General features: G+C 37.8%; 1 protein-coding gene across 6 annotated transcripts in view; it reads left to right on the plus strand.

Annotated features, from left to right (window-relative positions):
• Nucleotides 1-26,836, plus strand: part of CDK14 (cyclin dependent kinase 14) — a 329,577-nt gene that overhangs the window by 174,761 nt on the left and 127,980 nt on the right. For all 6 annotated transcript variants that reach the window (XR_014317025.1, XM_082754727.1, XM_082754726.1 and 3 more), the window contains 2 exons: nucleotides 13,236-13,356; nucleotides 23,939-24,032. Coding sequence is in view for 5 of the 6 variants with exons in the window: in XM_082754727.1 (XP_082610853.1) it covers nucleotides 13,236-13,356; nucleotides 23,939-24,032 (215 nt within the window). In the remaining variant the exon portion in view is untranslated. The remainder of the gene's footprint in view (nucleotides 1-13,235; nucleotides 13,357-23,938; nucleotides 24,033-26,836) is intronic.

Below are 26,836 nucleotides of genomic sequence, written 5' to 3' on the forward strand. Positions count from 1 at the left end.
TCCTCAAATACCTAATCTGAAATGAACAGAATGAAAAAGGCATTTATTTCCCATATTCCTGCTAGAGGTTGCTGTTTCCCCAGGTGCAGCCTGGTCCCCTTTGATAATAGCCTTCCAGCCTGAAGAATTCGTTCTCATAGCCCCAGGGAAGGTTGCAAGGATAGGTTTCTTTGAGGGGTATTGATAATGTTTGTATTAATAGCAAGTAATGAAGATGGTTCACAATGTTGTGAGTTGAAAAAAAAAAAAAGGAAGTAGGAACCTGGAAAGTGAAATCTTAAGATGCTCAAGCTTGAGTTAGCTTGCAGGTCTTTAGAAAATACCGTAATTTCTGTAACTGTAACACGGTGATTTTTGTTGAGAGCAGAAACTGAGAGTTCTATTCACTTCGACACCTGGGCTCGAGGCCTGGAGCAGCAGAGCAACCTGTGTATATTTGGCCTGGTGTAACCTTGAATGCATGCTACCAACTCAGTGAAAAATGCCTTTATGGGCTCATTGCTTTCTGGCACCAGAGAAAGGGACCCCAGAGCTCAGGAGCTAAGTTCATTGGTAGCAAGGGGACCTTCAAATATGTTGTCTTGGAGGAAGGATTAAAGCTGCAGGTGCTGTGGACCCAGAGACCCTTTACAAGCTGCTGTATCGGTTATTTGTTTCCCCCAGATGACAAGCTGTCCCTCCACTCCAGATATTCTTGGTTTCTAACAGTACAACAGACTGCTGTCAGGGAATAGCCAAAGCTGCCTCCTTCCCCTCGCCTCCTAGAAGTAATGGCTTCATGTGATGCTTTCCCAACCTTCTTGTATCTTGCCCAGAAAATGTGGGGAGTGAGATGAAATGCATAGGTGGCAGGAAATCTCAAGTGACAACAGTGCAAAGAGGTAGATTTAATTTCTGGTGCTTGGGCTGATGAATTCTTTTGTGCATTGTTTTAGAGATTAAACTGGAGGAGAATTTGTGGTCCAGTGCTGTGCAAATGCCTTTTGCTTCTCATATCTATTTAGCTTGCTGTTCCTGTCATGGACCTCAGTCTAATTTGTTTCATTGATCTGATGGGTTTATTGAGGAATTAGGCAAAACTAATTTAAAAATTGCCAGTGTGAGAGTTGATGCAGGAAGAGTATCTTATGGCTGGAAAACGGGTTTGCTGGCTTATGGAAAATGAATAGATTTGACATAGGTTTTTTGGAGACAAACTGGACTTTATGTCCACGTCAGTCTCTACCGATTGTTTTTTAATTGTTGAAATTAAAATTCTTGAAAAATACCCATCTTTTCAGCTATATTAATAAGTAGATACTGTAACTTGAGCTCTTCCCACTAAGAAGCACTGTGTAGGATTATTGGCTGACAAGGAAAAAATAATAATTTATTTTTAAACCAATAAGGAACTGGAGATTGGTTTGAGTCATTAAATGAGTCCCATGTTAAAAGCTTCTCAGATTACCTAGGGTTCAATCCAGTTTCAAATTGTTACAAGTTAGAGATATATTGAGCCTTTAAATAGGAGGAAAGCATCTTAATTATCCATTAAGGGCAATAAAGGAAGTTGGTTATGACACCATTAAAACAACTGTGATGAAAATCTGTTTCAGTGTTCTGTGCTTAGGAAGAATGTGGGATTTGGATGTCATCTGTAATGCGGCTAGCTCAGTGCTGATTGTGATCTTGCATTATTACCACAAGAGAGGCCCATCAAGCCAAAGGAATCTGTAGATGTATTTAAAATCTGGGCAGCAGTGACAAGCTTTTTGCTTTCCTTGCAAAAAAAAACCTTAAAACCTTATCCAGTCATGTGTCCATGATCTCATGTCAGTTTTCTCTTCCTACACATCTTGCTTCTTCTATAGCCTCAGTCTGTAGTCTAGTAAATAGTGTAGCTATAGGCCCCTGTTTTATGTTTCCAAAGTTTCTTTGCTCACTTCTGATACTATAGATACAGGGAAAAAATATCAGTGGAGGAATTGATGTAGTTACTGTGATGGTGGCACTTTAAAGGGAATGAGAAAAATAATCAGAAGTGTGACTTTTGGACTAAGATGTGCTAAGATGTGCTTCCCCCTCCTTTCCCTGTTTAGGAATTAACTGAGAAACACCTCAGTGTGTTGCGTTGCCAGTCTGGTTTTTGAAATTTCATACATAACGTGAGATTTTCACAAGTGTTGAGCAGCTGCAGCCACGCTAACTTGTCAGAATGGTGCTTCCAGTGTCTCAGTCCATGGTGATATTTCATTAGTAGTTTTCCTCCTGCCTGAGAAATGGAAAACTGCTTTTGTCAGTGTAGCTATATTCAAAAGCCTACTAGTGTCATGGTAAAGCATGGTAAAATATAGGCATCCAGGTTGATTCCCTAGTACTTTCCCTGTTGGCCTTCTTGGTCTGATTATGCTTTTGTTTAATGTTTCCTTATTTAGGAGAACATGCTATATTATAATGGGAGAAAATTATGCCAAATTGTAATCATTTAAATTTCATTGATGTGTTAATAGTTATGCATATTTATTTTACACAGGAAATAATCAGCTATGTGGAAATTAAAGGATAACTGGGAAGCGGTATGGGTTAAAGAAGAAAGAAACTATCACCAGTCAGAAAAAAAGTATTGATATGCAAAGAAAAAGATTAATGTGAAAGGAGAATGGCAGTTCATTAAGAGAAATGTGCTGTTTAACTCAATATGAAATAATTGCATCATTGAGATAGCATTTTAAAGAAATGATTGCTCTGTAATCTATATCGTGGTTTATTTTGTCCTAAATAGTGTAAAACCTTACTGCAACAGATCCACTTTTTATCTAGGTAATTTTTAATAATTTGTGTAGGGTTTATTTTCAGTCTTTCTGAAGGATACAGTGCTCGATATATTAATATTTTTTATAGTTGCATGATTCCTATTCATGTGTTAAGAGGAGAATTTTGCTGCAGCCACTGACCTCCACGGCACCCAGAAGCCATCAGGAACTAAGTTACTGATGATAAAAGTGGGAGCTCAGGAATCACAAGCATTTGATGTGGGTGAGGTAGCAACATTGACAACTGCTTTGTACAAGGAAGGAAGTGCTGTTTGATGATTTTCACGTTACATATTAGGGAAAAAATCTGGTTAGATCTTCACCTTGTTAAAAGGTGGCCAAGCTCTCCTCCAACGTCACTTTCAGCTTTTCTCACCCTTGGCTTTTATGCCTTATATAACATATCAGATGTAGTAATTATTATTATTTTTTTTTTCCAGTGACCATTAGAAATAAGGGAGAAGAAGATATTCAGGTTTCATCTCTTTTATCCCTACCCCCAGCTATGCACATCTTATCCTTCTTCTTATCCTTCTTATTTCAGCAATTTTTAGGTCACTTTTCACTTTTTTTTTTTTTTTTTTTTTTTCTCCCAGTATTCACTCTTGTGGCTATATTTGCATTTAAGGATATTTCATTGCAGTGGTCTTTAAGTTAGCTATTAGCTGTAGTGGGTTGAATTGATTATAAAAGCAGATACCAAGCATGAGGCACTGTAAGGAAAAGACTCATTATATCAGTACTGTCACTGCTGATGGTAAGTTCTGTACTCTTCAAGCAGGGTGAAAATTTGATTCAGTTTTGAACTGTGTGTTGACCTTAGGAAAAAATATATATATTTTTAAAATCACAGTCTTACTGAAATGCACTTTATGGAAAAAAAAAAAAAAGAAAAAAAAAAAAACCAACTCCTAATTTACCTTCTTGCCATAGAGGTTGCAGGATGTGATGCTGAATGGGTTGTCAGAATGAGATGCGCTCACCTGTGTACTTATGTTCATACATGCAAAACTGAAATAGGAAATGGTTTATATAAAGCAAGAAAAGTTCCAAAGTTACTAATAATATGGCAGTAGTATTTTGCCTATGATCAAAATACTATTAGGGTTACTTTGCTTGCAATCCAGAATCAGGTTTTAATCAAGCACTGCACAGAGAAGCACATCAATAGTCCTTAAGTTAACTGAAATAATAGAGAAAGGAATGGTTTAGCCTCAGTACTAACAGTTTTTCATTTGTTTTACTGAGGTATGATACAGGGATTTGCAATTCCCCTGACTTAGTAGTGTTACGTCTGTATATAACAGACTAGATATGGTTCTATAGCTCCAATTTTGCTTTCTTGGCAGTGGCATTTCAGCATTTCAGTATCAATATACAGAAAGATGCCACATGAGGAACATTTGCTTTTTAACTACACGCTTCCAGAATCATACTGTATAAAGCACAGCCTTAATGCTTTTCTAATGTAACTTTTTAAAAATGAAATTGTCTGTTTTCATTTCTTCCTTCTCTGTGACAAAATTGTATTATGAACTGATTAGGTGGCTCTGCAGGAACACAGATGCCTGACTACTGATGTAAAGTCAAATAATCATTTAGACCTAAGCATATTGGAATGCCTCTCACAAAACTCTCCTTGTAGATTTGTGATTCAGCTAATTAAAGATGACATAGATATTAAATGAGTTTTGAGGAGCGATTCGATTGAACAGGTGAATCTGAGACTCCAGAGATCCCTTTCATAATATGTTGCTCTATAATGCTGCTTTACAGAAGCAAACATATTTACATGAGTTTTCTTAATGTTTTCACACTTTAAAGCAAAGTGAAATTAAAAAAAAATAATTTAGTGAAATCTTCAGGTCTGTTGTAGTTATTTTGTTCTTTGTAATAGCTTAGATTTTTTTGTTTTGTGAGCTTTGTACTGGTGCTCATATGGTATTGTACTGATGTTTTAAGATCATTTTTCTTGGACTTTTTTCATCTGCCACTGCAAACAGATGTGTGTTTAGATACTGTGGGTATTACCTAGCATGTGAATGTATGTACTGATGTGGTAACACATGCAAAATGTACTGGAGTTTTTCAGCAGAATGGCCAAGACAGTGTTTTACATGCTAAGAAAATATGTAAGCTGCAGAATATAATGTATGGCAGCGATACCAAGAATTAACTGAGTATTTTCGTTTTCTATAACTAGTCTGTCGTGGGTCCTGGAAGCAGCCTGGATTAAACTTCTTGATTACTACAAAACCATTGGTGCCAGTCAGGGCGGCTGTGATTCAGAAGATGAGGCTGTGAAATGGAACAAGTGTAGCTGTGTGCTGCAGGAGGGAAGTGTGTGCTGGGGTGACATCTTGCCGGGAAACATGGGCACATCAAAATTGCACTGGCTGTGCAGCATAGAGGCCAGAAGCTGGTGAAGGTGTTAGCTGAGGAGTTATGCCATTCATGTAATGTCAGACATTGCACTGTAAGAAGTGATCGTTTCAATGCCCATGTCATGATGGTTTTGCATGGTAATGTCAAATGGCCCTATCGGTGTTGGATTTATAAATTGAAATAATTATTAGATGTGATTTTCAGAAGTGTATTTCTTGTAGATGTTAATACTCTTCAAACACTTGTTTCTAGATGTAGCCTTGCTCTTATTAAATTATCCTAGACTAGTTCCTGGAATCTTACCTGTTTGGAAGTAAATTTACAGTCACTTAAATAGGCTTTTACCTGACCATTACTTTAAATACTATCATCATTAAATTTCTCTGGCTATTTTACCTCTAAGTTATAAGTGATGAATCAGCAAAGTAGTGTTATGCCACTGGCATAAACCACTCCACTGAGCAACATGTTAATAGTCATGCAACCACCTTTGCATTTGACCAGAGTTTTGGCACTCCCCAGAATCATTGCACTGAATTTTGGACCTTGTTAGTGGGAAAAGCAGTACGTGTTGGCTGTGGCATCACCTTGTCAGGCTCAGTGTTGTATAGTCCTTGAAGAAACAAAATTATCTGAGTGTAAACTGGGATTAGATGTTCAAATATAAAACTTTCAGTGAAACTTAGCTTCTGTGTTTCTGTTTGGATGACTGTGAATCACTACACTAGCAACAAAACGTGCTTATTTAACAGTTCTTGAGCTGTCAGATTTAATGAAGCGTTGCAGTAGAAGGATTTAAATGGTACTGCTGTCTTGTATACAGAGGGATTGAATCTGGTGTGTGTTCAGTCCCCTTAGCACCTCAACAAAGGGGAAGGCAGTTTATCTACATGATGATTTTCTGCTAATATAAGTCTTGCACAGCACAGAGCAAGCTTATTTATTTCTTTGCCAGTATGTCCTATTTAGCCTGTCTCATGCAATATGTCAAGTACCTACTGCATTTTATCAAGTGATAAGTTATCAAGATACCAGTTGATGAAGATTGGTTCATTTTTACTTGGACTCCAGATGGAGTAATCCCAAATTGGCTCTTGCAGTCATGCTTTTAGTTTTGCAGATGGGGAACACAGTCAATTGTTAACTTAATACTCAATAGCACTGCGGTGAGGTGTTGACTTCTGTGGCCATTGCTTGGTGAGCTATTACACTTCATCAAATTGTACATCCACAGTTCTTTGTTTGTTTTGATAGAACAGTTTCCCCAATGGTTTGTAGCACTTAACTTTTTCTTTTCTCAGTTCCTTTGGTTTGTTAGGGAAAGATAACGAGAACATTATTCCTCAAAAATATATGAAAGTAGTCTGTTAAGTTTCTTGTCTTCAGCAAGATCATTGTGCATATGTCTTCAAATTCCACAAAAAAAAATATATACACTATTATTCTTTCCTATTTGTAGCTGCTTCCCAGTTTTCTCTCTTTTCTTAGGGAGTATTGAAATATTCTGCTGTTACCTCTCATTTACAGTGGAGAATTATTTTCTGCCTCTTTGTCCTTTCTAGAACTTCCTCCCCGTCCTTTGCAGATCTTACCAATTTAAAACCATCTGTTTGGGCATTGTTAACTATTTGCTTCAAACTTAATAACTGGAATGAGCAATTCTGATATTTTCACTTACAGCCTTATTAGCAAAGTGGTGTGTTCATGCTGGGATGTTGTTAGGAGGAGAGGTCATCGTTTTTCATATAGAATTTTTTCTGTGAGACAACTAAATGAGGATCATTAAGTAAAAATCCAGAAACGGGAAAGCAAGACTTGAATCAGTCAACTGTTAAAAATCGTGGGCACGTATCCCATATTCATAATGAATCCAGGTCTTTTCATTAATACAGAAGTTATCTTTGATGTGAAATTGCTTGCTGTCCTTGAGTTCTGTTAGCTGTCATGGCTGAGTGCATGTTTACGGTGTGGATTCTTTTTTTTTTTTTTTTTTTTTTTTTTCCTGCCCACACCATTATTTTTCTGTTTCTAGACTAGGAGAGGCAATTTGAACATGTTCACACTGACCCAGAAGGTCATGGGAATACATATAATTTTACTGTGTTGAAAATGGAACATGCATTTCCTTTGCACTTCCATGCCACCTAGTTTTTGATTGGAACAGAATTATTTGTGTGTTCCTTTCTGCTAATGAAGAATAAATGAATTTGACAGTCATGGTACATGTTCAGCATCAGTAGGCTTTTTCAATGTGTCAGAAAGTTTTTATATGGGTTTTAAAGCAGAGGAATAATCAGCTTTATAGATAGGATGGCTTTCAGGCAAATTAATCAAAGAGGTCTTTAATATACAGCCAACAGCTGAGCACTTTTCCTTATCCCACTTTTCCACTGCCTATGATCTTTTGGGTGGCTTGGGAGGCAGTTGAAACAGATGATGCTGGAGTTTTTGAAAAAATAAAAACACTTTTCATGGGGGCTAAATTCTTACTTCCTGTTAGCAGAAAAAAAAATACTTCTCTATCTTCCCTTTTTGTATCTTGTATTTGTCAAATTGATAGTCGAGTCTTTTTCAAAGGCCAGAATAATTATCATCTACATTATTGTAAGTGATTGTCTGACGGCGTACATGAGATAAGATTTGCAGGGAGAAATCATCCTTTATTAGACCTACTGATACTGCTGGAAAAAGCAGGCTGTCAGGCACACATGCCTTTTGCCTTACTTATTGCTGCCTGTCTCTAGAAGGTTGACTCATGCGCTCAGCTTTGGAAGAACAGTCACTGTCCAAGTGCCTTTGGGGAATATTAATAGGGGAACCTGATTAGGCTCTCCCTAATAGTGGGTAGCTTTTGCAAATGAACATCACTACCATAATCTGGTGTCTGCATTAGGACTCAGACATAGGATATTGTAGGCAATTTATCATATTTGAAAGGAATTTAAATCAGATATTCTGATAATGCTGTATCTTAGGGGTAGATATATTCACATGGACAGCAGAGGGACCTACAGGCTGCAGTACACTTTTCCTTGCCAAGAACTGACTTCTGGGGTGGAGAGCTGACTGCTTTGTCAAAATAGTGGCAATGTTTCCACCTATTTTACTTCAGTTCTGTTGCCATTCAGGTATTCACTAAATAAATATGCCTCTGTTGGAAAATAAGTAGCTGGATAAATAGATTAAATGAACTTGACAATTCATGATCTACAACAGACAGCATTAATAACATTTTAATATAGTTACTGAATAATGGGTATACTTTTATAAGCCATTTATCCCAAACTCTAGGTAAATTATTAAAATAAATAAACTTGAAGCTAAGAAAGGAAGTATGAAAGAATCTAAATCAAGGAAAAACGGCAAAAAAAAAACAACCACAAAACAAAACTTTTTTTGTTTGTTTGCAATATGCCTCACTAGAGCTCTTTTTGTTATTTCTAAATAAAAATAGTAAACAAATAAATACATTTAAGGTATAATGGAAAAGGGAACAATGCACATTCTTGGCAAGCCCTCATTTTTGCAGCCGTGACTGTTTTTCTCATTTGCAGAATGATGCTCTCTGTGAACAAAGGCTTCCTGGTTGTCATATGAACTTGACTAAAAAGCTATCCTGCAGCTAAAGAGATATCAAATATTAATATTTATGCTCATAGCCAAAGGTGCGTGTATTGAATAGATCTTGTGGCTGCATATAGCTACTGCCTCTTTTAAAAGCCAAATACAATTAAAAAAAAAAAATTACAGTGATAAATCAGTGCAATGTGTTATGTCAATAACTGATGCTAGGTAAGATCAGATACAACCTCTGGGTCTGAGATAAAAGATAGATCCAGACAAAGCAGAGAAAATTGTGTTTACCACAGAAGAAAATATCACCTTGCCATTTTTTTTTTAATTTTAATTTTTATTTTTATAATTCGGAGTACAAGGCAGAAGGAGTTTTTATATGTTAAAGACACATAAATATGCTCTGGGCAGCCTCCCAAGGAGGGGAGGTGCAGAGGGAGGTGCCAGTCTCTGTTCGCTGGTAAGTGATGACAGGGCACGGGAAGGGCACAGAGCTGTGCCAGGGGAAGGCCAGGCTGGGTGTGAGGAGAAATGTCAGTGCCATGAGGGTGGTCACACACCTGGGCGGACTTCCTGCAGAGACAGGTGGTGCCCCATGCCTGTCAGTGCTCAAGGGACATTTGGACAATGCCCTCGGTGACACGCTTCAGCTTATGGTCAGCCCAGAAGGGGTCAGAAAGTTGAAATGGTCTTTGTGTGGCCCTTTCCCCTTCCCTTTAGCTTTTCCCTTCCCCTTCCTCTTTCCCTTCCTGAGGTTTCAAATGAGTTAAAAGGAAGTTGTGCTTTGTGGCACAGCACAGGTAGATGATGCTGAGGAAGACTTGTGGCGTGTGATGTGTGAGAACAGTTTCTTCTTCCAGTTTGGGTAATGGCCAAAGAAGTAACTGCCTGGAGAACGTTAACCAGTGTCTGTTCTTGCCATAATTATATGCAGCAGGGCTGATGCAACCTGACTTTTTTAATAGCCGTGCCTTACGCTTGGCTTCCTCCTTTCCAAACGAGGCTGTAACAGCAGGACGCGTGCTGACCTTTTATCTTCTGGAAAACGTAGGACCTAGAAAGGAGTTCAACAGCTGTCAGCACACCACCACTGTACCATCACAGGCAAAAAGTGTGCAAACAGCAGTATGTAAATGCTGTGTACTCACCTGGTGATCTCGTCATTTACCTTTTGACTTTTGTTCACATCATCTATTAAGATTTGAAGTTTTGATGATCGCCCATAAGCTCTGTCTTTTTCAAAAGAGATCGTCACTCTTCCTGTAGAGTAACCATGGAAACAGACAGGGAACCCTTAAAGAAAGTGATCGAACATGCTGTGCTAATTAATCCTACCCTTCAGTTTTCTTTCAGCTGAAGGATGTGGTTAAATAAATTTTGCATGAGTAAGCATATTTGGAGGTGCAAAAGGGTATGAAATATAAAGCATCTTTTTCCTGCAGAAGGATATTTGGAAAAACAACAACTGGTAACTGTCAACTGTTTGCATCTGGAACATCAAAATAAGAAATGCAGTGTCTTGTTAGTGTTTATACATATATATAGAAAGAGATAGTGTTGCTGCTTTTAAACTGTAAATACATCTGAAAGATGAGGATATTTTCATGCCTCAGTTGTGTTGAGAGAGATTTACATTAATTCTGAATCTTCAAATGAAAGTGCTCATAATTGGAAGTGCCTTATTTACGCAGAACGTTCTTCAGAAAAAGCAAACTTTGTACCCTTCCAGAGACAAAGCAACTCCTCCAAGGCATTAGCCTAATTTAGGATATTTGAATTCTGCACTAGAGGATCTATTGACTAAAACAGAGGGACTGTTCCAAATCTTCCTATGCCAAATTTTATCCTTGGTGGGTTGTTCACTTCTGCTAAACTTGGCCATTTAGTCTGCAAAGTAGCGTTAAGTGCACAAGCAGGAAACCAGTTGGCCACTACATAAAACATATGGCCTGTACCCATAAACCTTAAACCTGGTGCACTGATGCTGTTTTATGTCAACGTATGGCTTCAACTTGCTCTTACAAATTTAAGTTTTGCTAATAACTTTCTCCTTTCCAGTAATGATCCTCTTATAACTGAGAAACCAGATGGAGCAGCTAACCTCGAGTGAGGCTTTCATGGTTTTTTGGAAATGAAGAAAAAACATTTAGCTGTCCAACCATCTGGGATTAGCCAAAAAGGGCCATACTTTGAAAATTTGATGGATCTTAGCTTGGACCAGATTAGAGGTAGAGGAGATCTAGAGGTGGTAAGCTGAGGAAACAGGATGGTCAGCAGTCCCTACTGGATGGGAGGACAGGATTCTTGCTGAATGGTCGCAGAACAAGAGGAAAGACATATTTGGGTAGGCTACAGCACTTGCAAAGCTTTGTCTTGGACAGCAAGGTGGCAGAAACTAGGTGGTAAGCACAGGCATTGTATTATTTGCAGTATGATCTCTGGTATGGCAAGTTAGCTATTTATTCCTCCCTATTTGGGAGATTTCTTGAGTCTGTGGGTCAGGCACTTTGTGTCATGGAGACCTGCATTTCTTTATCACCACACAAACTCTAAAACTTTTTGCCAGTTTTCTTCATATCACATGATGTTGCTGGCTTCTTAAAAGTGCCTTTTCCCTGCCTGCCTGGGTCTTTTCTCCTACCAAAGCTAGGAAGAAGATTAGAGAGGTAAGAGTCTGCAACCAAATTCAGTCTTCCTAGGCAACAGTGAAGGGACTTTGGAAGGGGACATTCACCATCCAGGCTTTTCAAATCCTTTCATCATTCTTATTTAGCATAATAATAGCAAATCCAGATTCATGCCTTCAGGGAGTACTACTTCAGATGGGTCATGTGGCATGTGAGTGCCTAGAAACTGAAGCTTGTTTGTAAATTTTGTGCTAGGAATAAGAACTATTCATCAGTTAGAGCATTTGCTGGTTTTCTAGTAGAAGCAAAAACATTGATCAGAGGTACTGCAGACAGTGTGAGGTTACCTCTCCTCTTTGGGGTTGTACTGCATTTGCCAACCTTGAATCGCCTGCTTGAACCAAGTGTTGGTCAAGCTGCTAACCAAGTGAACAAAGCAGATGGAAGTCAAAAAGCTGGATAAAAAAGAAGAAGGAAAAAAAGATTATTCATATTTGATTTTTTTTTTCAAAGAAATTTTGGCATACAAGTCAAATTATTCCCCTACATTGGTCTAATTGCTATAATCAGCTGATAATGCAATCTACTGGCAAGATTTGCCATCATTACTATGGAGATGTATTCACTGAGATTAACTGCTCTTAAATAGCTTCTCCAGTGTATTGAGAATAAAGATGCAAAGGACTCTCATCTTCACTTTTATGTGAATTCTCATGTTGCATATTTCTTCTGGAGCGTGTGACTGCTTTTTGGTTTCTCTGTGGTGTAGGACACGACCTTCTATTTTAGTAAGTTATTTTTTTGTGTGAAAGGGAAATTGATAGTTCTTTGTTTAGGAAGACAAAAATCAGTGGTGTATTCTCCTGATTTCTGTTACTCGTCCAGTGTTCCCAGTGAGGGAGTCTCGAGGCATGGAGAAGGAACAAATTATTTGGAAAAGGTATTTGCAGGCACATGATGGGAACAGGCACCAAAGTCCTGAAAATCTTTTTTCCAGTCCCTGGATGAGTGAGGCTGTTGTAGGATAACTGTTAGAAAAGTTTGCTCATTACTGCTGTTTTTAGCACATGAGGATCTCTCCTAAAATCCTTCCAATTTACATGAGATATATGGTTATGCAGTTATGTGAATTATTTTAACTGACTGACAAGCTTGAAAGACAATTATTGTAAATAGTATATCTTTAGTAGGTCACAGATTTCATAGAAATGATTTCTGTTTCTGAGATTGTTGCACTGCCAACATACATTTGTTGAGAGAGAAGAATTTTGCACATACCATTTTCTGATGTATTACAGCAATATTAATATTTATTTGAATGGAAATGTCTGAGTGTTTCTACTACTTTCAGATATAAATTTGAATAAGCAGACTAGGGTTTGCAATGTAAACTGTGGAAGGTTTTCTTAGGCTCCCCTAAAAAATAAATCTCAAGTATGTCACTATACATCTGGGAGTTTCCTTTCCATTTCTTTTTTTCTGAATAACACTAAAATGAAAGACTATTGATGCCCAAGGATGAGTAGTTAATGGAAATGAACAACTTTATTTATTTGTCTTTCATTTAGGTACACCACAATGTATCTTTGCATCTCTCCTGGGTCTGTGGTTGTCAGTATGAAAATCATATTTTATTATTCTTTCATAATAACCACAGCTCTTTTTAGCCAGGTGCTAGATGATAGAAACTACCATGTTCTTTCATTAAGCAACATATTTCAATACTAGAAGAAAAAAATACTTGCAATATGACATCAAGTTATATGATGTGGGCCCACGTATCCTTTTAGGATCGTAAACATACAGCAAACAGTTTCTTCATTTTGTTTTTATTAATTTCTTTGTATTTACCCCACAGGTCTTGCAAGAGCTAAATCAGTTCCCAGCCATACATATTCTAATGAAGTGGTAACCCTATGGTACAGGCCTCCAGATGTCCTTTTGGGATCAACAGAATATTCTACCTGCCTCGATATGTGGTCAGTACAGCATCTTTACTGAGACTGTATTTAGGTGTTTTAGCTCTGATTTTGTTTAGATGTGTAAAACAAATATGTGGCAAGATCAGTGGTATAATTAAAGCTTCAAGTTAAAATAGTATAGCTCATGTGTAGTAATCTCTGTGCGGTTGACTCACTTATTTCCTTAAAGGAATCCCCTCCTGCAACACACAGCTTGGGTACCTAGTGTTGATACACCAGTAGCAGAGCCAGTAGTGCTTTTCAAGAGACTGGATGAGTGGCTGTTGATTGCTGTTCCTTGGCAAACAACTGCTTGCCCTGAATGCATGATACAGTACATGGTGTCTAATACTATATTAGCAAAACCAGCTAAAAAGCATGGTGGCTAGAGCATTGCAGTTGTGACTGAATTGCCCAATTTTGCCATGTCTGTCAGATCTTCCCAGCTGTAGCAAGGACAGACCCAGGATACTCTGGGTGCAAAAATACAGCCTCTCTTCTTAATCTGATCTACTAGTTATCAGTAAATCAGTATGTGACACGTTGCTGGAAAACTTTTGTTCAAACCTACAGGTTTTGTTTAGACCTGTGGGTTTGAAAGAACAGTTTGCGTAAAGAATATGATACCTTGCTTTTAATAACATCGTTTAATCCTGTATTGAACGAAGGAGGTGTGTGTGGTTTTTTGACTGTCAGAGACCAAGGTGAAGGTTCTTTGTTTATCCTGTTGGTTTTGAGGTCACAAACCTCTTTAATCTGTACACATTCTGTTGTTAGTGAGAACATCAACTTTGTTGTTAGAAGCAATGCACTCTGATTCAAGAAACGGAAATCTGGAAGAAGAATATTATTTATTTACCAGGAATAATTGAAGAATATTATGTATTTACCAAGAAAGTCTCCTGTTGTGGAATAAGTTAATTTGTTTTGAATGTATATTTAATCTTCAGATATTACAGAACTCTATTTTACTTTATTGTAAGGAAAAAATATGTACTGAACGAGTTTCAAAAAAAAGTATAATGATTTGTTTTGTAGCTTGGTGAAGTACCTTTGTTTAATCTGTGTAGCCTAAATTTAGAATTACGATTATTGTAAAATCTAGAGGTAACGGCAAAATAAGATAAAAAAGATCATATGTATTTCAGAAAGGCTTTAACAGTGGGTAAATAATATTTGTTGAGGTAATCTTGAACTATTTAGTAGTACTGAAACCAGTGATCACGCAGGAGTATTTTCTTTGTTGAGAAAAGAAACTAAGTATGACGAGCTTGTGTTTGTTCCTGTAGGTGAGGTCAGAGATTGTGGAATGAAAAGCTCTACTTTCCTGGAAATCTCATCTAGTTTTGCCCTAAAGCACTAGAAGTATTGACTCCTAGAGGCAGGCGTTAGAAGTAGCAGGATTGTTTCAGTTGAGGAGGGGTTACAGCAAATAAATAATAGAATATCTAATGCTGAAGAGGACATTTAATATAACTGGGCTTCTAGCTGCAGGGTTGGTTTATCAAGAGGCAGGAAAGGGAGCAAACATCTCCAAATGTGAACCTTGTGATACTGCAACTGCAGAGAGGCAAAGGCAGCCTGTATCTACTGTCTGGTTTTCTTCAAGTCACTCTCTACCTCCTAGATCTAAAATCACATTTCCCTGCATCTCAGCTTCTCATCTGTGCTAAAACTGTCCTGTTTTCCCAAAGATCAGTTCAACCTGATGTCTTCACAGACTGCATGCAATCTCTGCATCCCATCTGCTCCTGACGTTTTGCAGTCATCCCAGATACACCTCTGATATTCTCAGCAACAAGCTCGACTTGCTTAGGGTAATAGGAGGTAGACATAAATAGTTCTTTCTGCTCATCTTCTTATAGCTCAGTCAGCATGTGCTCAGTTTTTCAGTCACAAATCTTTTTGTATATGTGTATGTGTATGTCTGAACTTCTGAAATACAAATACAATGACAGAAAATGTGGAAACCACTTTAAAAAAATAATTAAATGCTTTAACAGAGTAAACTACTCTATAAGTCCTGACATATTTTTTTAGGCAAAATAGACATTACATTTTTTTTTTTTGCTGTTGTTAACTTTTCACAAAAATAATTACACTTAGCAATTAAGGCTTTTTTTTTTTTCTTTTTTTTTTTTTAACTAAACAAAAGATTTTTAAACATTTTTGATTCTCACTGAAGCTTCTTCCATGGAGAAAAGTAGTTCACTCAAAAGTTTAACAGCTCAAAAATAGATCTGTTATCATTCCTGCCAATAACCAGTTTTGTAAAAGAGCTACTAAAAGGTCCAGTCAAACTATGTGGTATTACTAAGATAGAGATCAAATTGTCATGCAGATAATTAAAAGCATTTTAAACTTACTATAAATGCAGACTGACATTGCCTTTGTGATCCTATGGGCAGCAGGGAACATCAAGGAAGGACTCTAAATGCCGCTTCAGGAATGAAGGTCATTTTTTTGTAAGGACTTTCAAAATTAGGCAAGAAAACTATAGAAGAACATAATAATTGAATCAACAATATCAACATCAACAATATCAATAAATGATGTCCTCTTGTACAGAACACTTCATATAGGTCTGAAAAAGATCCAGGTGCTCAGGGACAGAGGGCAGTGAGTTTTGTTTCAAATGCAAAATTAAGTTGTACTTCATTAGATTTGTATCACTGATGAAAGATTCTGCTGCCCCATACAAACTGGTGAACTATGGAAACATTAGAAAAAAACAAACTAGTAGTGCAGTTTCTTTCACATGGTAGGAATTTATGTAAAGGCTGAGATACTGCCATGTCAGAAGTCAGGTTAGAACAAATGTATATTGTATGTGACAAAAGAGCTTTAGGTTTTTACTTCTATGCTTTGCTGGGTTGTCTGCAACACCTCTTCCAGAGTGGTGGCGAGAGGTGTCGTTCTGTCTTCAGGCCACTGATGCTTGTTTGGCACATCTCGCAGGGAGCTCTGCTGAAGCTCTGGCAGTCTTGGGGTTTTATTCATATAACAGTTGCACATAGCTGGGCCGTAATTACATTAAAACTGCTTAGCGATATCCCAGAGTGGGAGGAAGGGAGAGACATGGAGAAACCTATCTTCCATCAGATAAAAAGGTAATTTGGTAATTTGTTATCAAAAGTGTGTTTGTAGCATTAGCATTTTTATGCAATTACTGGCATTATGTCCTTATGGCAGATACTGTGTGCTCTCACGTGTCCTTATTGATAATCTACATTATGACAAAATGAGGCAGCCACTTCACTAAATATTTAAATAACGTTGAGGCACAAAGCACAGCTGTTTTTTCCATTTAGGAAAAAAAATACACAACAGGGTCTTTGCTGTAGGCGTGATAAATGACATTTCATGGTGGTTCCCAAGGAATGGAAAGTGGGGCTCCTATTGAGTAGAAGACCAGCTGCATGAAAAAAAAGAGTCCAAATATTAACCACTGGACAGCGGCTAGGAAGCAGGTGGCAGAGGCTGCAGGCTATTTTTACACTTCATTTGCCGGTGTAGGGCATTAGTAACTAAAAGCTAATGATCCACATACAGTATTACATTCTCCTGCTTTCTTTTTAAATAGCCACTGGCAATAAAATAATATTAATGAAGACATACATGCATTAGTGGTGTCAGAATAGTGATGGAAATCAATGCAGTGGGCTTTGTGATTTACTGCTGACAGCATTTGATACAGTGGCATTGTGTGAATGTGTTCCGCTACCTAAGACTGCATCAAAGAGTTGTGATAACCTTTGATATGCTTTTTTTTTTTTTTTTTTCCTCCTCTTGATGAGGACTTACTAGTAGCTTATGAAAATGGCTTTGCATTGCCTCTGGTGTAACTTTTCCTAATCCTTGAATTTTACAGTCCTTTGAAAGTCAATCTAAGGAAAATAAGCTTCAATAGATAAAGGGCTTATAAATTACTAAAAACCATAAATAGGTAATACAGAAACATAGGGAAAATCCCAGAATGAACCTATTCTGTTTGTTCCTTACAGAAGAAGTTTAGTATAAGTAAATGAAGTAATTTTAACAGGTTATTAAATCATTTTTGGTTCTGGTAATGCATGTACTGCTACATCTGGGTTCCTTAGATCAGGAAGTCACTAGGGATGTTTTATTTTGAAGTGCAGCTGGCTATAAACTGTGTTTGCTAACAGCTGGCAATTTTTGCATATCCTGTTTTTCTTTTAAAAAATACACTCTTAGTCACAATTCAGGTAATCTGGCCACGCTATTTTTTAAATTCAGTCCTATTAACTAACCACTCTTACTAACATCAGCTGTGTTTAGTGCTGTGAAAGAAATTGCTTATAACTAGGCCGGTCAAATGTTATGAAATTGCTTATTAAATCACTGTTATTTAACTTTGTAACATCTGGATTGATAGGCAAAGTCTTAATTCTGACCTATATCTAGGGAAAACTATTCACATGAAGTTTTTCCATTCTATTGTTAGAAAAATAAATGCTGTTTTTCAGGTACGTGGCACTTTTCACAAATAGCTTGCTCTGAGTATAGATTTGAGTGTTCCTTGTAATTCCATGCGTGCTTTCATGAATATTTGACCAATGAAGACCTATGACAGTAATTAAGTTATTTATTATATAAAAATGAATCTTGTGTTAGACACAGGTGCACCAAATTATGTTTTTACACAGGGGAGGTTACAAAGGCATCTTTATCCCATATCTGCTGTAAACAGTTTGCAGTGAAACAAATCTGAGAGTACGAGTCCCCATGCACACTGAAGACATACTGCTTGGGGCCCAGGAGAGAAAACAGTGTAGGATAAATTAGTTCTTTTGCCTTTAATGTTCGTTATGATTATGACTTCCACTCCAAAGAAATGCTAATCTTCAGGATTAGGATATTAAGGTGAGGGTATTGTGGTAACTGTCAGGGTATTGTTAATTAAACTTCTCTCATTGTCAGTGATCTCTTCAAAAGTTTTTTGAGCTGAATTAGCTTTTGATTGGAAAATTCTCATGGGGTCTTATTCATAGAAAGACCGTGTGTGAGGAAACAATTTTTGTCTCTAGGAAAGGCATTTCAGTTCCTGTCTAAAAATTACTTTTATCCATTTGAAACGTGAGATTTACTATCATTTTCACACAGCTAAAAATATGTAGCATATGTGTGTGAGGAAAGTACTCCATAAGAAGTATCTGGATCCATGAGAGAAAAAGAAAACCAGGAAGAATGTGTTGAACAGGAAAATACCTTATGGCAGGATGTTGTTTAAGTTCAAAAGTGATTGTCTTGATTTATTTTATTTTGCATTCTTCTTTTACAGAGGAAATAAGTCTAATTGAAAGATCGTAGCAAAAAATAATTATGTACAATTTAATCCTTCATGAATATAGTATTTCTTAATATAGAAATTGAAAGTTTCTATGCAGAAGATTGTGTGACAAAAACACTTTCCAGAGCTTTTATTTCTAGTAGTTTGGAGATGCAGGCAAGAACATGAGCACCCTATTCATTTGTAATTACAGTTGGTTCAAGAAATACCGTGAACTACCATACTTTTGAGGAATTTATTTTTCATTCATTGTATCTGCTTTCTGTGGAAATTTTAATATTGTTCTTTGTCATTATGGAAGGGAAATTTTGCTTCACTCATTACAATTCTCACATGGGAAGTAATTCATTTGCCTTATGCCCCCATTTTTTGCTCAGACTGTATCTCTCGTGGTATATTGCTTTTCACATATCAGATAAGCAGTCACAAAAGATGAAGTCCAACCAAGTTCAGTATCCATGGCATTTACAAGAGGCAATGAGCACTAACTGGATCACAGAAGATTCCATCTAGACATACGCAAGTACTTAACTGTGCAGGTGACAGAGCATTGGCGCAGATTGTTCAGAGAGGTGGTGAAGTTCTTGGAGATCCTTGAAGATCTTCAGAAGCTGCCTGGACACGCTGGGCACCCTGCTCTGGGTGGCCCTGCTTGAGCGGGGAGCTTGGATCAGATGGCCTCCAGAGGTTCCTTCCAAACTTGGCCTTTCTGGGATTCCATTCTGTTCTGGCAGTGTGCCATCACAAAACAAAATCAGGTTTTGGTCAATTAAAGACACAGAAGTCCCTTGCTCTTCATTCCTTTCTCCCCAGAGTTTGTTGTCATAGTTCTGTTCGTAAGCAGGATCATATAGGAATGTAACTTTTTTTCTGAATAAATCTGACAAGATAAAAGCCTCCTCTGTGCCCTTCAAACATGGATGTTAACAGGTGGATTTAATGGAAGAAGTTCCACCATTGCTTCTGTGATGAGTCCATAAAACCAAGCAGGCTTCTTTTATTTTTTTTTTAATCATTTTTATTTTTTATTATTTTTATTTATTTTTTATTATGGTATATTTAGCAGTGCAATCTGCATGAATTTGGGAAAGTTTGTATGAAAATTCTGCTGTTACTCTGTATTTCAGAAATCTTATCAGGAGGAATTCTGGAAGCAGTTACTTGCCTTTCATAAAATGCTTTCCTCATCCAAACTTTTCACACTGAAACAGCCTTCACAACCAGATACAAATCTTATCTGAAGAGCAAATATACAACTTTGCAATGAAGAATATGCTAGATGTCATCACCTGCAATGAGCCTGTTGGAAAGCATTGCAAATCTGTTCAGGGCAAAAAGTTCAACAGTTATTAACATATATAGTAAGTGTTCCTCGAGTTTCCACTCAGGCTTTCTATAATTTCCATTTAAGTATAAAATAAATTTCAGTTTGGAAACAATTCCTCATTCCAAAGTGTGTCTGTAGTCTCTTTTACAAATCCATCAGGAAAAAAATGGAATATTAACTGAAGGGGAAAAAATAAAAAATCTTACAGATTGTGCCTCACCAGAGCTTTTATGTTATTTTCTTGTAGTATTCAACTACAAATAGGCTGTAGATTCTTCTTGTTGCAATAAGGATCTTTGTTGCAAAGAGACATGAATGGAAATTCTTGAACCCAAAATATAAAGCCAATCTCCCAGTAAAGAAGTTAATTTTAAGAGAATAAGTTCTTGAATTATAAAAGTTGTGCTGAAAAAAAAAAAAAAAAAAAAAAAAGGAAGAAAAAAATGAAAGCAGTTTTGTGAGGCATCTAACTTAACTTTTACAGGCTCATTTACTATGTCAGTTCAAATGCAAAAGTAACTCATTTAGCTCTGCTATTAACTCTTACTCCTTATAAGGCTGTTCAGTGACAGCTGGAGTCCCAGCAAATTAGGCAGGACAATAGAAGAGCAATATTAGATGGTATGGCCACATATGGTCTCATCAATACATCAATAGGTTTAGTCATGCTTTTTGTCATCAGAGGGGAAGCCACACATTTCAACATTAAATGGCTGTCACGTTTACTTTGCAAGGTTATCCCATGCAGTTCCATTGGGAAGATCTCTGAAAAAAAGTCTCAGAATTAGCAGCATTTGGCTTATTTATTGAAAATCAGAAGTCCTGCAAAGAAAGTAGGAAAACTTGATTGAAGGTACTGAAAGCCATTAGGCTAATGGTTTTTGTCACACAAATGATTTCTGAAAAGCTGCCTGAAAATGGCATTGTACACTGCTATGTGTACACAAATGATACATAAATAACGGATCCTCAGAGATGCATGCACATTGCAGCCAAGTTAATTGGTTGTAATTCATATTTCAAGATGTAATGTTCACATCGCAGAAACTGTAGATGGGAGTGATCTGTGAGATCATTTTATCCACCCTACTGTTAATGCAAGTCTAGTCCCAGAAGAATATTCCTCAGTGTTCCAGCTTGTCTGGTTTCACGGGACTGCAACCATGGAGTTCCCAGTCCTGTGGGAGACTGGGGTATAGCACAGTTGTTAAGTGTATTTCTCTAACATAGCCTAAAATTTTCATTTCCTAAATGCATTTTCCTATTTCTGGTTATACTGTCTTGGACCTACCTACAGTTCTGGGAACCATTAAAATCCCAATCAATTCTTTCCTGTCCTTCATTTTGCATAGTTTTAAATACAGAGTCATCTTGTTCTCCCTGTCCTTCTTTTAGCCAAGAGTGACATAGTTTTTTAAATTTTTTTTCATTACAAACCAGTTCTGGACTGTAACTAAGCTTTGCTTTTCTCGAAAATCTCTATAACCTGTTTAATGGTGTGTGTGAGGTCTACAAAAACAAGTTAAAGGCCTTGCAGAGGCTTTATTTCTGTTCATGTTCAAAGTGTGTGCATTTAAGTTTTGTGATGCAGGGATCCTACCATATATTTAGTTTCTACTTGCTAAGAGCCTAAGACAAAACTCACGGAGAACTCTAAGGCAACTAAAATACCATTCCAGCCCTTCAAAGTCTTTGTGACATCACAGCTTTCTAGGTATTTCATATCAGTTCGATATCATATTCCTTTTTCCTCCCTCCCCGCCTTTCTTTCTCTTTTTATTCATTTAATCTTTTCACAGGCTTATTCTTCAGTGTGCTGGGTGAGTGCCATAAGCTTTGAAACACAGCATAGTTTTCAAGTGAGCCAAAGTGAACAGCAGTCCCCATCTCAAACCTGGAAGCTTGTTTATGTTTCTCTCTTCAACGATTTTAATAACCTTTTCATTTTTTGTAGTAGTTGTTTATCTAACTCCTCATTTCAGCTTATGACTAAATGGAGTACTAGGTTCTACAAGAGTCCAAGCCACATAATAGAATTCTTCTTTCCAAGCAGGAAATTTTTCTTCAGTGGTGTTGTTTGCAGTTCTTGGCTCACACTTGCGTCTGACCCACTAGAAATGGAAAATTTTGCAAATAGATTTTGGGAAAAAAATATGAAACAATCTGGCGAAATCTGCATGTTGCTTGTACAGTATTTCTGGTCAAACTGCTAGCTGTAGTTTCTCTGTAGATAGCAGTACATGCCCTAAAATGATAAACTGGTTTAATCAAATGCCTGCTTTCTGGTTGCAAGAATAGAGCATTAATCCTCTTTTCTTTAGTCTAAATTCAATTGTTTTATTTCTTATCTTGAATAAATGGCTCCTGACTAAAATCTTGAATTTTTCCTTGTCTGAGATCCTGATACTTTGTAAGGATTTGACTAAGACATATTGTGCCTATCTGTGCCTAATGAAGCACTAACCAGAGTGAATGATGAGTGGCAGTTTAATCAATTCCATTCATTCAGTAACCAGTAGCAGCATATGGAACATAAATTTTAACCTTTCTCTTTTATGAACACCTGATTTTTTTCCAGAATTGGACCAGAGCTATGCCTTCCAAAGTTTTCTTCCACTTTTCCAATGGCTAGGGAGAAACTTTGCTTACTGTATCTATGCTTTGGGATGTAGAATTAGAGAATAGTGATGCATGTCTAATTTTCTTTGTCAGGAAATTTGACTATCAGCACTCATTGTCTTGGAACATAAAATTATTTCATTATTTGGTAGTGGTGGAAGCATTCAGAGATGAGTAAAACATGGTTAATCTTCTGATAATCTTCGTTATAATAATTTACTTCAAAAACCAAAGTGAAACCAGATGTTATTGTTGGGATTTTCAGAGTTAAAGGACAGCTCACAATTTAAGGAAAAAGTGGTACTGTAGTTAGCTTTGGGAATTCTTGCTTCATTCAAATATATATTTTGAGTTATTGACTTGGTATTTGTGTTGGGTGAAGACTTTTCATGTGGTTACTTACACAGGTGTGGTTATATGTCATACATAGTAGTTTACTTGTGTAAGTTGTACATACATGGAAAATAGTAATTGAACAAGTGAAAATATATAACTGAATTCTACAATTTGCAATTATTTTTGTTGATGGAACAAAAAACTGTTGAACTCTTTTCATCCAGAAAAGAAGCAAATACAAATTCATAATTACTTTTGCTTCTTGGATGTGGGAACTCCACAGGTAATCTGAAATCTGGGTTAAAGTCCTGCAGAAACTTTCCTCAAATCTTAAGAAGCCATTAATCTGTTCTTTGCGCTGTGTAGTTTTTTTCCCCTGATTTGCCAGTGGCTTTAAATGAGTGGGGTGAGGGAACCCGTGTGAAGTAGCTTTTGTAGAAACTAGGGAAAGGAGCTGTAACAAGGTGGCTGTCGCGGTGGTGAGAGGAGGGAGCCTGTGGCTGCAAGCCCATACCAGGAGTCATCAGCATACGGGCAGTAGCTTAGTTCAGTGGCTGTGAGCAACTACATTCCCTTTTTACTCATTTTTTCCCCAGACTTTGTCTCCATTCCAATCCCTTCCAGTGCGCCTCTGTGCTGCAGTCCATCCCTGTTCGGCTGCTCCCAAGGGTGCTCTCTCAGTGCCATTCCCATATCCACAGAATTTATTTGGGAGTGTGAGTGTGCTGCCTGGGAAGCACTCATACAGACAGGAATCTGCTGCTATACCTTTATTGGTGTCAACAGCTACTCATCCATATTCCTCCTATCTCTACACTTAGCTTTCAAACACCTGAAATGTGAACTAATCACTTTGTATATTATTTTTCACAGCATTGATTTAAAAAGTAATAATAATAAAATACATTATTTAAATATTGGTGATGGAGATAAAAGCATTGTTGATAACTGTTTAATCTAAGATAAATCCTTCTAAAGGTGCGTGCTTTCTTTTTTTCCCTCTGTAGGGGAGTGGGATGTATCTTTGTAGAAATGATTCAAGGGGTCGCCGCTTTTCCAGGAATGAAGGACATTCAAGATCAACTTGAAAGGATATTTCTGGTGAGTTCTGTACTGCTGAAGTAATATACCTAAGACAATGAAGATTGATTGGTAAATGTTCATATATGTCTTTGTGTTTTATTTTTTAATTAAGTTGCTGACAGAGCCAAGGACAGAAGCCTAGTGCACTAACGAGGTGCAGTTTGTGTATTCTTGAGGACTATGTAGTAAGTTCAGATCTTGTGCAATATTATTTTTTTCAGTAAATGTTTTTCAAGTAATTCACAGATGGGTTTTTATACAGTTACGAAAAAAAAAAAGTTTCCCAATGTAAGTTAGTGGAAATTGAGCCAGTTTGCTCGCTTTGCAAATGATCAAAAATTAGAACTTGGTTGCCCTTTTAATGTTATACTAATGTAATGTCAATGGGAAGTATCCTTCTGTGAGATAGACATATAAAAGGAATATAATATATAAGGAATACAGGGATGATGTTCGTGTTTGTAGGGAGAAAATTTGTGTGGCCAAAGCCCAACTAGAGTTGAAGCTGGCCATGTCTGTGGGAGACAATTAAAAAGTTTTTTTTAGATATGTGAACAGAAAAAGGAGGACCAAAGAAAACATAGGTCCACTACTTGATGGGGAAGGTCTCCTCACAGACAATGACATAGGCAAGGCAGAGACATTAAATGCCTTCTTCGCCTCTGTCTTCAACTCTGATGATGGGCTTCGGGACCCAGGATGCCCTGAGCTAGAGGACCATGATGATGGGAATGACAAACTCTCAACTGACCCTGAACGTGTGTGGGATTTGCTGCTCTGCCTGGATCCATACAAGTCCATGGGTCTGGATGGGATTCATCCCAGGGTGCTTAAAGAGCTGGCTGATGTCATCATGGTACCTCTCTCAATTATTTTTCAATGATCTTGGGAATCTGGAGAGGTCCCAGTAGACTGGAAGCTGGCAAATGTTGTGCCAATTTTCAAGAAGGGTAAGAAAGAAGACCCTATCAATTACAGGCCTGTCAGTCTCACGTCAGTGCCTGGTAAAATTATGGAGATGATTCTTGAAGTTATTGAGGTGCACCTGGGGGACAATGCTGTCATTGGTCCCAGCCAACATGGGTTCATGAGGGGTAAGTCCTGCCTAACAAATTTTATTTCCTTTTATGACAAGATCATCCATCTAGTCAATCAAGGGAAACCAGCTGATGTGACCTTTTGGACTTCAGTAAGGCTTTTGACACGGTTTCCCATAGGATCCTACAAAATGTCCAGTGTACAACTTAACAAAAACATCATACAATGGCTGAGCAATTGGCTGACAGGCAGGGCTCAAAGGGTTGTGGTAAATGGGGCCACATCTGGCTGGCAGATGGTCACTAGTGGGGTCCCTCAAGGCTCCATTTTAGGGTCAGTCCTCTTCAATGTTTTTATAAATGATTTGGATGTAGAACTAGAAGGTGTTTTGAGCAAATTTGCCAACAACACCAAACTTGGAGGAGTTGTGGACTCAGATGAGGGTGGTAAGGCCTTGGAGAGAGACCTGGACAGATTGGAGAGCTGGGCGATCACCAACCTCATGAAGTTTAACAAGAGCAAGTGCTGGGTCCTGCACCTGGGAGAGGGCAACCATGGCAATACGTACAGACTGGGCAACGAGATGCTGGAGAGCAGCCCCGCAGAGAGGGATCTGGGGGTTGTGGTTGACAGCCAAGTTGACTATGAGCCAGCAGTGTGCCCTGGCAGCCAGGAGGGCCAACCATATCCTGGGGTGCATCAAGCACGGCATTGTTAGCTGGTCGAGGGAGGTGATTGTCCCACTCTACTCTGTGCTGGTGCGGCCTCACCTCGAGTACTGTGTGCAGTTCTGGGCACGACAGTACAAAAAGGACATTAAACTGTTGGAGAGTGTCCAGAGGAGGGCGACGAAGATGGTGAAGGGACTAGAGGGGAAGATGTATGAGAAGTGGCTGAGGTCACTGGGCCTGTTCAGCTTGGAGAAGAGGAGGCTGAGGGGGGACATCATTGCAGTCTACAACTTCCTCATGAGGGGGAGTGGAGAGGCAGGTGACCTATTCTCTGCAAACACCAGTGATAGGACCTGTGTGAATGGTGTTAAGCTGAGGCAGGGGAAGTTTAGGCTTGACATCAGGAAGAGGTTCTTCACTGAGAGAGTGGTTGCACACTGGAACAGGCTCCCCCGTGAAGTAGTCACTGCACCGAGCCTGTCTGAATTTAAAAAGCAATTGGATTGTGCACTTAGTAACATGGTCTAAACTTTTGGATAGACCTGTGTGGTGCCAGGAGTTGGACTTGATGATCCTTATGGGTCCCTTCCAACTTGGGATATTATGTGACTCTATGATTCTATGAAAAGGAAAAGCAAGATAGAAAATGAGGTGAGAAACAGAATGGGAAATCAGAAATCATTATTATATTGAAGTTCAAAGGGAGTCTTTGGCTGCTGTTTCTGCAGACTAGTTGGGCCCTTCATAAGGTGTGGATAACAATATAAGTGGATTACATGAAGTATTCTAAGAGCAGCTTCTTCTTTCAACCTGTCAATCTTTGTTTTGATTCTGACCAAAAATTTAGGAGGGAAGCATGAATACACCCTTGCTTTTATAGATTAATCCATCGTAAGCCATTGATTTCAAATGCAGAGGATTTATTTGAGATTCTTTTTTAGCCCATGAGAAGGAAAAAAAAATCTTTCATATTGTGTTTATAAAATTTACATTCTTCATTTCATACAGACTTGCTTGTATTATCTCTCTTTTGTGGGGACATCAATGAATTTATCAATTTATTTTAGGAGATACTAAAAAAACAAACAACTCTATAAAGCAAGACCTCAATTG

The sequence above is a fragment of the Aythya marila genome (assembly GCF_965140915.1).
Source record: "Aythya marila genome assembly, chromosome: 2".
Taxonomy (NCBI): Eukaryota; Metazoa; Chordata; class Aves; order Anseriformes; family Anatidae; genus Aythya; species Aythya marila.